This window comes from Phyllobates terribilis, unplaced genomic scaffold, assembly GCF_046119375.1.
Source record: "Phyllobates terribilis strain yellow unplaced genomic scaffold, ASM4611937v1 Scaffold_4__5_contigs__length_816908805, whole genome shotgun sequence".
Taxonomy (NCBI): domain Eukaryota; kingdom Metazoa; phylum Chordata; class Amphibia; order Anura; family Dendrobatidae; genus Phyllobates; species Phyllobates terribilis.
The window spans coordinates 300,604,533-300,617,262 of NW_027362764.1; the positions used below are offsets into that span (position 1 = coordinate 300,604,533).

General features: G+C 40.6%; 1 protein-coding gene across 4 annotated transcripts in view; it reads left to right on the top strand.

The window, feature by feature from the left end:
* Window positions 1-12,730, top strand: part of TNS3 (tensin 3) — a 403,696-nt gene that overhangs the window by 351,421 nt on the left and 39,545 nt on the right. For all 4 annotated transcript variants that reach the window (XM_073678347.1, XM_073678348.1, XM_073678349.1 and 1 more), the window contains 2 exons: window positions 4,180-4,318; window positions 4,571-5,157. In XM_073678347.1, coding sequence (XP_073534448.1) covers window positions 4,180-4,318; window positions 4,571-5,157 — 726 coding nt within the window. The remainder of the gene's footprint in view (window positions 1-4,179; window positions 4,319-4,570; window positions 5,158-12,730) is intronic.

Below are 12,730 nucleotides of genomic sequence, written 5' to 3' on the forward strand. Positions count from 1 at the left end.
TGTAATGTGTTGAACACACTAGAGAAATCAAAGAACAAAGCACGCACAGTGGTTCCATCATTGTCCAAAAAGGAATGTACTGTTTGTAGCAGCGACGCTACAGCATCGTCCACCCCCAGTCCCTGCCGGTACGCAAACTGAAGAGCATCAGTATGGGCCATCACCCTCGGACACAAGTGAGCAAGTACTATTCTCTCCAAGGACTTCATCGCATGCGATGTTAAGGCCACCGGTCTATAGTCCCCCGGGGAAGCCGGGAAGGTAGTCTTGGGAACCGGCACCTGGCAGGAAGTCTTCCATAGCACTGGTACTCTCTTTGATTGTAAGCTCTGGTTAAAGAGATGCTGGAAGACAGTACACAACTCATTTGCACACACTCTGAGGACACGTGGACTGAGACCGTCAGGCCCTGCTGCTTTGCCAATGGCCAGCTTACTAAACTGGTCCCTCACGTCATTTTTGGAGACCGAGAAATGATCTATTTCACCCCCTGTTAATTTAGCTAGTTGTTCCCCGGCCTCCTCCCCCTTCCCTGCTGCTACCGCACCTTTATTGCTGAATCTATTGAAGAACTCATTCATTTCATTAGCCATTCTAAGTCCACCACCCCCCTGCTCCGACCTTGCCTTAAACCCAGTTACTAGCTTCATTCCAGCCCACACCTCTCTGGAGCTTTTTTGTGCAAATTGATTTTCTAATTTAACTCTGAATGCCTCACGGGCAATCTTAATTTTCCCCTTTAGGTCTCTCTGTATAATATTGCTCCATACAGAATACTGAGCCCCTTATATTGCTCCATACAGAATGCTGAGGCCCATATATTGCTCCATATAGTATAATGCGCCCCATATGTTGCGCCATACAGTATAATGGACACCATATGTTGCTCCATGCAGAATACTAAACCCCATATATTGCTCCATACAGAATAGTGAGCCCCATATATTGCTCCATACAGTATGAGCCCCATATATTGTTCCATACAGTATAATGAGCCCCATATATTGTTCCATACAGTATAATGAGCCCCATATATTGCCATATACAGTATACTGGGCCCCATATATTGCTCCATACAGTATAATGGGCCCCATATATTTTTCCATACATTATAATGAGCCACATATTACTCCATACAGTATAATGAGCCCCATATATTGCTCCCTACAGAATAATGGGCCCCATATATTGCTCCCTACAGAATAATGGGCCCCATATATTGCTCCATACAGTATAATGGACCCCATATATTGCTCCATACAGTATAATGAGCCCCATATATTGCTCCATACAGTATAATGAGCCCCATACATTGCTCCATACACAATAATGAGCCCCATATATTGCTTCATACACAATAATGAGCCCCATATAATGCTCCATACACAATAATGAGCCCCATATATTGCTCCATACAGTATAATGGGCCCCATATAATGCTCCATACAGTATAATGAGCCCCATATATTGCTCCATACAGTATAATGAGCCCCATATATTGCTCCATACACAATAATGAGCCCCATATATTGCTCCATACACAATAATGAGCCCCATATATTGCTCCATACACAATAATGAGCCCCATATATTGCTCCATACAGTATAATGGGCCCCATATAATGCTCCATACAGTATAATGAGCCCCATATATTGCTTCATACAGAATAATGGACCCCAGATAATGCTCCATGGAGAATAATGAACTCCATATAATGCTCCATACAAAATAATGAACCCTATATATTGCTCCATACAGAATAATGGGCCCCATATAGCTCTCCATACAGAATAATGGGCCCCATATAATGCTCCATACAGAATAATGGGCCTCATATAATGCTCCCTACAGAATGGGCCCCATATAATGCTCCCTACAGAATGGGCCCCATATAATGCTCCCTACAGAATGGAAACCATATAATGCTCCCTACAGAATGGAAACCATATATTGCTCCATACAGAATGATGGGCCCCATATAATGCTCCATACAGAATAATGGGCCCCATATAATGTTCCATACAGAATAATGGGCTCCATATATTGCTCCATACAGAATGGGCTCCATATAATGCTCCTTGCTGAATAATGAGCCCCATATAATGCTCCATACAGAATGGGCTCCATATATTGCTGTATGCAGAATGGGCTCCATATATTGCTCCATACAGAATGGGCTCCATATAATGCTCCATACAGAATAATGGGCCCCATATAATGTTCCATACAGAATAATGGGCCCCATATAGTGCTCCATACAGAATGGGCTCCATATATTGCTCCATACAGAATGGGCTCCATATAATGTTCCATACAGAATAATGGGCCCCATATAGTGCTCCATACAGAATGGGCTCCATATATTGCTCCATACAAAATGTGCTCCATATAATGCTCCTTGCTGAATAATGAGCCCCATATAATGCTCCATACAGAATGGGCTCCATATATTGCTGTATACAAAATGGGCTCCATATATTGCTCCATACAGAATGGGCTCCATATAATGCTCCATACAGAATGGGCTCCATATATTGCTCCATACAAAATGTGCTCCATATAATGCTCCTTGCTGAATAATGAGCCCCATATAATGCTCCATACAGAATGGGCTCCATATATTGCTGTATACAAAATGGGCTCCATATATTGCTCCATACAGAATGGGCTCCATATAATTCTCCATACAGAATAATGGGCCCCATATAATGCTCCATACAGAATGGGCCCCATATAATGCTCCATACAGAATGATGGACCTCATATATTGCTCCATACCGAATGGGCTCCATATAATGCTCCATACAGAATAATGGGCCCCATATAATGCTCCATACAGAATGGGCCCCATATATTGCTCCATATAGAATGGGACCGATATAATGCTCCATGCAAAAAAAACAATCAAATACTCACTTCTCCTCGCTGGCCGCAGGTCCTGTCTCTTCATCATCTTCTGACTCTTCTGGCCCCATAGTATGCCAGTGTCCCTGACGGTGAGTGGGTCCCCCTGCTTGCTCAGGGCCCCGGCACTTGCTCGGTTGCACCTGGTGACGCTAGCCCTGAAAAACATGTCCGCATAAGTGTATCATGCACATTAGATAGCTCTGAGTTGAATGCTCGTTCAACAGAAAGCTGTTTTATCTGACATCTCAAAACAAATGCATACTCGATTTGCCGCAGCGTACTTGTTTTCTGCATGGTAAGATGGGGGCAATGCTGCTGTCTGACATCTTTGGTGTCAGCTTATCTCCAGAGAAAATAATTCTCTCCCTCAACATCATCTGTTGGGAAAGAACCATGAAGCCTCCATACACGCATTAAATGGTCAGCTGGGTCATCTGACTTTATACTAATGTTTGGTAGCCTTAAAGGGCTGGTACAGGATTATTGATGGCCTACAGCATTAGCCTATTAATGGCCATTATTATGACACTGGTGGAGGCTGACTATATGCACTTGTGCAAGCAGTAGCCTCTTTATTCTTTACATTTTGCTGCCATTTATGTTTAGTGCTGCAGAGTATTGCACTGTTATCCCATTGAGATGAATTGAAAACAATGTAGAGGACCTTTCACCAAATTAAAAGTGGGCAGTTTTTGGTCTTGTTATATTCCTGCTCTTCCCCTGACTAACTCATTTTTGTTTTAAATCCACCATACAGTTCCAGAGATATGGGCCTTTATATTTAGCGCTAATTCTTATGTTTTCTGGAGGGGGCATGTCTCACAGGATTCTCTGCAAAGAAAAGAAAGCAACCCTGTGATCAACGCCCATTGAGAAAACCATAAAAATCAGCACCAAATAAAAGGCCCATATTTCTGGAACCGTATTGTGGATTTATAAAAGAAAAATTCTCGAGAGCAGCGAGTAACAACGAGAGCAAAAGCTGCTCACTTCTGACTTCCTGACAGGCTCTCTTTAAATATACTACTGTGATATCTCTCCTAAAGTCAGCCACCCCTATTCTATGTTTTTGTATGATGGATTTTCGAAACATTTTCTGTATTTGTTAATGTTTATTGATCCCTTTCTTTGTGAAGACCACCCTTCCTAAGGCCTTTTTTACTGCAATTTTAGGTGACTGCTTCAAAAAAGTTCCACTGTATTTTCTGTAAATGTTTTCATTTTATTGTACGTGGCGCCTGCATCTCTAAGAATCTTTGTGCTTGCTTTAGGCATGAATTACAGTGACGGTCTTAAGCAGCGAGTCCTCCCTTCTGAGAGTTCCATTGAAGTAAACTCTGTGTTCTTCATGACTGAATTGGACAGATCTTCAGTACGCAGGACTGCATCTCCTGCCACCAGAGAAGAAAGGTGTGTTCTACAAATAGTAGAAGCTATACAAAATGGAGGTCTGATTTGTTTTGCAAACTCTTTAGATTTTGGTAGGGTTCACATGAATATTCATGAATTGCTCCGCAGAATAGAAATTGCTAATTGCAGATACCACCCTACAACATAATTACACAATTACTTAATTTCAGAAGCTTGACTTTTGGATAGCAGGGTTGCCCTGTATACTGGCTACATGTATGGAAGAATATTCAGTCTTTTTTTCTCTTTTAGTGGCATTTCAGGAGTTGACAGTCTATGGATGGAAAATACACCAAAGTCAGCACTCTCTTACCAGTCTTCATTGAAGAGCAGAAATAGGTCACTAGTAAGTGATTTGCATTCATCAGAGTTTCTGAGCTCGGAGAGATCAGTACTAGCCCAGGACTCTTCCCCTGGCCACCATTTTCTTACAGGACCCACTGATCCCCAAGAGCCCTCTGCCAGCAGAAATGCCCAGGCTTACTTGAACTTTGACAGTCATGCTGTTGTCAGCAATAATCCTCAATTGGATGAAAAACAGGTATCATTTCTCTCAAGTACAAATGGTTCTCCAAAAATTCTAAGAACAGCGCTCTCATTGGACAGTCAGAGCTCCCAAAACCAAGGAAGTCCAGTCTTACAACATGTAGTAAAAAATCTCCATTCACAGCCTCCTCTTCCTGAGAAAAAAAGAATTTCTGAAGGGGAGCGATCATTTGGCTCAGCCTCTCCTTCTTCCAGTGGATTTTCAAGTCCGCACAGTGGCAGTACAATCAGCATTCCTTTTCCCAATGTGCTCCCGGATTTCTCTAAGGTTTTAAGTGAATCTCCTATCCAAGGTAAGATCTTTTTTGAGTTTAATTTAAAAAATGTCTTTAACCTTTTACCAAACTGCAATATATGATTCTAAGCACATACATGGTATGTTTCTACAAGCATATACTGTACTATTCTTAAAGGGAATCCAACACCAGGTTTTTGCTATGTAATCTTAAAGCAGCATGATGTAGGGACTGAGACCCTGATTCCAGCGATGTGTCATTTGCTGGACTGCAAGCTGTTATTTTTATACAATCACAGTTGTCTCCGTAGCCGATCTAGCAGTGCTCTGAATGCTGATCACTGTATAACCCTACCTCCACCAGAAAACTGTGTGAACACTGTGCATTGACAGACAGCTGGTAATCAGTGGGGCAGGGTCATACCGGAGGGTTACAGTGGATTAGGAGGCACTAGACAGCCAGTCCTCTAGTGATAATCTCCTGCAGATAAAACCCTGATTTTATTGATATGGCAACATATACATAGTAACATAGTTTTTAAGGTTAAAGGAAGACTAAGTCCATCTAGTTCAACCCATAGCCTAACAGTAATTGACCTATCCCTCAAATCAGGGTGTCTGTCCCTACATTCTGCTGCTCTTAGAGCACATAACATAAACCTGCTGACAGATTTCCTTTTAATATTTGTTTTGCATTCTACCAAGTCTAAGAAAGGATGGACAATTATACTTGCACTTCTGCATGGCTTGCAATTACATCTATTGACTGCCCTTATCATTTTATCCAGTAACTCCACAACACACACGTCTCATAGACAGTACAAATGAAAATAATGGATGAATGCTATTGCTCAGCATGTATTGCAATAGCAATGCTTCTACATATAGGGGTAGAGGAGACAGCAACGAGATTGTTATAGTACATAAGGAAAGTGTGGGGGAAGTTCTCCTTGAAAGATGGTTTTTTAGATGCTTATAAAGGCCCCCATACTCATTAGACTATTGTAATCCGAACCTGACAATATTGAAGGGCTCAGCTGTCACTAATGTGTATGTCGCTGGCCAACTGAGATCAGGGAAGATGACAATCGGGCATGGTTGATTTCGGACTGCTGATTTCTAATTCCCCAAAAGATAAGCCGCTGGCAGAGATGTTTGTCAGTGGCTTTCTCATAGGGAACATATAGGGCTATGCTGGGCCAGAGATCCTGGGTATGGCAGAGACAGACGAGATAGCTGTCGACCAAATGAACGGCCGAAGCATCGTTCTGCTGACATCCATCTAATGTATGGATAGCTTTAAAGTTTTGTATGCTCATGAGTAGGTTCAGGAAACTGTTTAGTGCTTTCCAAAGAGGAGGAGAAGATAACAGTGAAACGCATGTGATATTTGGTTAATATGGATGAAGACTGTAGAGCACAGCCAAGGCAGATTACTTGTCACATTGTCGCCTTTACTGAAATAATTACATTTAGAACTAACCCTAGTACTTCAATTAGTGGTATTAACACTCGCCTGTTGACTCCATGAAAACTGAAAATAAGTAGTAAATGGATGATTAAGTTGGTTGAATTGGAAGATGTAGTGAAGATTTGTGCCTTTTAATCTTGGATTCATTTTCATTATTTTAAAGTATTAATTTGTAGGACCTATTTGGTTTGGGTTACAACACTATGTATGTTGCATAACTAAACAGTTGTGTACAGACTTCTCATTCAATAGGTCAGGGTACACATGTGGACTTACTATTAATGAGGGATAATGTTGAATATAGGTAATCACTGCTATTTGTGATATAGCCATTCAATAATATTTTCTGTTAATTTTTCTCTGAACTTAGATTAGTCAGATTCCAAATTATCCACCAGTATATAGCTATGAAAGTCTATAATTATCCCTTACTGTGTTCATTGTTGTTGCTGAATGAGGTATAACATTAGATTTGATGGCTGATGATTTAATACGGAAAGTCTGGTGAGTCCAGACATGAGTTATTCATCTGCAGTCCATTGGCAAATCCAGATAAAGGCCTATTCTCATGACATCAACATGATCTGAACCTGCTGATTACTCGGGACCAGACAAGGTAGATGTCAGGGTAAAGCAGGATCAGGCATGTTTTGATTTATACCTTTTGGGCAATAAGCCTGAATGGTCCGTCTGCAGCACACATGCATATTCAGACAATGTTAATGCGAGAGTTGTGTGGCTCGGTAAGGTAAGGTATATATTTGGCTATACACATTTGTTTAACTTCCATTGAATCCATCCGTTTTGGTACGTCGGTGAAACCAATGTTTGGAGGTGTCCTCACTCTCTCCCGACTATGGATCTCAAGGAAGAATAGGCCCAAGCTTATTTCAGCATGCCCTATCATTTGTTCTCACAGGAGATAATGCATTGTCAGTAGCTCCAGGCAGAGTGTTGCGGCCACATGAAATCTGCCATTTGGAAAGCGCCTAGACAAACACCTTTTCAGCATATAACTTAAAGAGAATCTGTCAGCAGGTTTTTGCTGTGTAATCTGAAGACAGCATGATGTGGGGGTTAAAACACAGAACTCAGGGATGTGTCACTTATCGGGCTGTGTGCTGTTGTTTTCTTACAATGAAGGTTTTATCATCAGGAGATTATCACTGTCAGGACTAGGTCTCATGTGCCTGCTAGAACGTCCACACCCATCCTCTGATAAGCAGCTCATTGTCAATAGACGGTATACATAGGAAGCTATGGTGGAAGCGGGGTTAACTCTTCTTTACAATTTTCTTGCTCAAATGTTGTGCATCCCATGATGGAAAATATTTCAAGCACTTTGTGGGAAAGCAATATTAAGGGGAGAAGTCTGGACACCTAATTGTATATTCTGTTAATCTGTCAGATTAAAAATGGGGAATATCTTTTAAAATTGTCTAAAAGGAAAAGTGTCTTTTGTTGCCAATCACAGAGCTGTTTCATTGTACCAGAGCAGCTTAAAGGGGCTTTACTCTTTCAAACTTTTTTTTATGAATTTTTAATGGCTATGTTAAAAATAATAAAATCATCAGTTACTAACCCTCCCAAGTCCAGATCTGCGTTTCTGCTGCTGCTCCGGTAATGGTGTACAGGCTGCAGCGGTGACATCACAACTACAGCGCTGCAGCTAATTACTGGGCTGAGGGGCTCTGCCTATGTAGGCAGCAAAAGCCACTGAGCCTAGCGATTGGCTGCAGCACTGTTGGCGTAATGTCACCCCTGCAGCCTGTACATAATCACTGGAGTATTGGCGGAGACATAGCGCTGGAGCTGGGTAAGGTAAGTAACAGATGATTTTATTATTTTAAACCCATCCAATTGGTAAAAAGTAGAACTGGGAAAACCCCTTTAAGCAATGAGAGCAGGGGCTCTGGTTGTTGCTATGGGCCGTAAAGAAAGCTTTCATCCGAGGCCTGAACATTTCCATACAGTGAAGAGGGTTGTTTTTAATAGTTAGCTGTTCTGCAGACTTCATCCATTCTGACATCCCCCCTACATGCCCGTTTTGAGGTCTGTACAGTGTTTGCTTTGCTGGTTAAAATTCTGGGAAATGTGGCATTTACACCAGGCAATTAACAGTAAACTCATGTGAGAAAAACAACCGTCCCACTACTTTATAACTGTCCGCTAAGCTGGCACGGATGTATGTTTTGCCAAGTTACTCAATATGTTCTATAGAATATATGGAAATCGGGAATGATGGTTATACGTTTTACCCCCTTCTGCCTGCTCCACGTGTACAGACATAGCTGAAAGTGTTAGCACACTTAAAATTGGGCCAGAAAATGAAGTATTTATCCCAGCAATGCATTGCAGTTGCACATGTTTTGTTATACACCTTTATTTTCTTTGTGTGTACTGGAACAGCACAAAAAAAAGAAAAAAAGGCAAATTGGACATTATTTCACACAAAACCCCAAAAATGGACTGGACAAAATTGTTGGCGTGTTTCCAAATTTGTGGGCAAACAACTTTGTTTCAAGCATGTGATGCTTGTTCATACTCACCTGTGGCAAGTAACTGATGTGAGCAATATGAAAATCACATCTGAAACCAGATAAAAAGGGGAGAAGTTGACTCAATCTTTGCATTGTGTGTCCGTATGTGCCACACTAAGGATGGAGAACAGAAAGAGGAGAAGAAAACTGTCTGAGGACTTGAGAACCAAAATTGTTGAACAATATTAACAATCTTCAGGTTACAAGTCCATCTCCAGAGATCTTGATGTTCCTTTGTCCACGGTGTGCAACATAATCAAGAAGTTTACAACACATAGCACTGTAGCTAATCTCCCTGGATGTGAACGGCAGAGAAAAATTGATAAAACGTTGCAACGCAGGATAGTCCGTATGGTGGATAAGCAGCCCCAATCACGTTCCAAAGAAATTCAAGTTGTCCTGTAGACTCAGGGTGCATCAGTGTCAGCACAAACTATCCATCGACATTTGAATGAAATGAAACACTATGGCAGGAGACCCAGGAGGACCCTACTGCAGACACAGAGACATAAAAAAGCTGCCGTATACTAAAATTTACGTGAGTAAGCCAAAATCCTTCTGGATCTGTTAGCAAGAGAAGAGTGGTCCAAAATTCCAGTTGAGAGGTTTAAGAAGCTTGTTAATGGTTATTCCAAAGGGAGTGCAACCAAATATAAAGTGGAGGTGCCAACAATTTTGTCTGTGCCATTTTTGGGGTGTGAAATGATGTCCAATTTGCCTTTTTTCCTCTGTTTTTTTGTGTTGTTCCAATTTTGTTGAACAATTTCAGAGGCGCCAACACTTTTGGCCATGACTGTATAAAGCACAAACAGGAGGTCATTAACACAAATGTGTATAAATGTCGGGCGGCTGAATGGGGTCGACGTGCTAGCTGTGCCCACGCTATCAGCAGTGAGTGGTAGCTGTAACATTAACTTAAACTCCGTACAGGCAGCAGTGGGTAGAAGCTATGGCATTTTAGCAATGGGACCACTAGGTGCCAACTGGCTTCCATGGCAGCCATAAGCCTAACAAAAGGCCTCCATGTTGGCTATGGACTAAAGCTGCTTAGTCCTGCCTATTGACAGCAGACATCTTACAATGGACTTTAGTGCAGTGTATTTTGTATGAAAGGATTGCATGTTTATGTTCACTGCTAAATATAAAAATAATTAAAAAAAAACTATAAAATTGGTATATTCGAAGTTGTAATAACGGCTGATATAAAACTTAGGTGGTTATTTAGCCTTAATGGTGAACAAAAACAATTCCTGAAATCCTGCTTTTTGTAAAACCAGAATATAAAAAAATTCTAAAAAGGTTGTATGTAGTGAGATCAATAAACACTACAGGTCACGATCCAGCAACAGATAAAAAAACTGGGTTTATAAATGGAGAGACACTAAAATGTTTTTTTTTTTTTTAACGTTTTAATTGTGCAAAAAAAAAAACAACAATTGACAGACCCGCACAGAATAGTGAACATGTCATTTACTGAAAGCTAACCAAAACTACCCAAATGTCAGAATTGCTGGGTTTTTTTTTAACTCCCAATCCCTAAATCCTCCCAAATAAAAATGCATTAAATTTATACAATACATTATTTATATTTCAAAATTATGGTATTACAAAAGTCACTGGAAAAATAATAAAGAGTTATGACCAGTCCTTAAAATCTACCTGTCATTTCAGAAAATCCTTGGCAGATTTGATGGCCAATGCAATAACTAGCAAAACTGCATAGTACTTTATGTACTAAAAATGATTTATTTCAGCCTTAAAATTCGCCCCAAAAGTGTCTCCTAAGTGTCTCCCTCCTGGGTTAGTTGCTGTGTGGGGAAGGTCTTTGTCTGTGCCCTTGCTTGGTTGTTGGACAGACTACATGCAGGCGTAACAGCAGTGAGGATAAAGTTCAGGTAGGCATATCTGTGGATAATAGCGGGTCCAATGAATGCTAGGAAGTGAGGGAAAGAAGTTCCTGCACCAATAGTGCTGGCACGTTACTTATAAAAATTAACCACACTATGTAAAAAAAACAAAAACAAATGCCAGAGCATGAGAATTGGCATATATATAAATCAGAAGAAGTTTTTATGTGATGTGCTGGTGAGGACAGCAAGACTATCTTGGGTTAAACGATGGGTGTAGTAGAAGGCCAAAACTGGCTTTGACTTTATACGATTAATTTCTCTTTCCCATAAGACGTCTGCTTGTATAGTTTGGTTGCCACCTTTCATTAAGGTTCTCAGTTGCACATCTTGCATTTAAATTTTGTAAAAAAAATAACACAAAATCTAATTTTTAAATTGGGTGTAGAATAAGACACAAGATTGCAAGTAAGGGTATGTGCACACGTTTAGTATTTGCAAGCAGATTTTCCTGCTGCAAAGATCAGTGTTGCCAGGAAGAGCACTGCTTCAAATATGAGCATTTCTATGTGCATTTTTGATGTGATTTTTTTTCTGTTCTTTTTTCCCCCAGTACAATTTAGTTAGTTAAAAATGCTGCAAAAACACTGAAAGAATTGACATGTTGCAGATTTGAAAATAATGCGTTTTGATGGTTCAGATCTGGAAGGAAAAACTGAACGGTGGCATGTACATGAGATTCCAGAAATACACTTTCATTACTGCAAAATGCTGTTTTTTTCTGCTGCAAAAAAGTGTGGAAAAAAAACTGCAAAAACACAACAATGGTCATACTGTGAGCTTTCTCTTTTATTCTCAGCGTGCATAGCCGAGTTCTGATCACATCCAGCCATGACTGCGGTGTGTACTGTGTGCATTATGCTCCTGTGTCCCCACTATAGCTGTGTAAAAGGAAAAGATTTGGAGGTCTCTTACAGGAAAATAGAGCACCGAAATCTATGTATGGCCCAGGGCTGTGGAGTCGGTAAGCCAAACCTTCAACTCCGACTCCTCAATTTCCATGACACCGACTCAGACTCCACAACTCCGACTCCCTCATACATGGCTCATGTTTAAGTGATAAATTTATGGTTGGGCACATTTTTCTCAGCTAAAAGTCTAGACTCTTAGATCAGAAATAGGACAGACATTTATTGGACAATTCATAACTTTCCCAAATTCTTATGAAAAAATATTCCCCACAAACTGCATTGAACTACTGTACCCAATTTATTATATATTTTCGGAGTCGATCCATTTTATTCCAACTCCGACTCCACCAAAATGGGCACCGACTCCATGACTCCGACTCCACAGCCCTGTGAAATGGGACTTGGGATAAACCTCTAGCTTTCCATTTGTCATCCTTAAAATAGTCGATCATCAATGGAAAATGCAGGTTGAAAGGTTTAGTTTATTGCATGGTTTCATGTGGAAAATGCTGCCTACATAACCCGCACTGAACAAACATGGTACACACGCATTGTTGCACTGTCGTATTTCCATGTTAGAAATCCAATGCTGGCCCCATATGTCTTCTGCTGATTTGTAGTTTTAGCTGCTGCGGTTCTGCACCAGAATTAACCTAGTCAATAATACTTGACTTTTCTATGTGAAATCTGCAGTTTTCTGTCACATAAATGAGATTTGTATGGTCGTCGTATTTGTCACCGATTTTGGTACCAATCCATGTGAATATACCCAAAGAATACAAACAGTTCTAGATTCTAACTT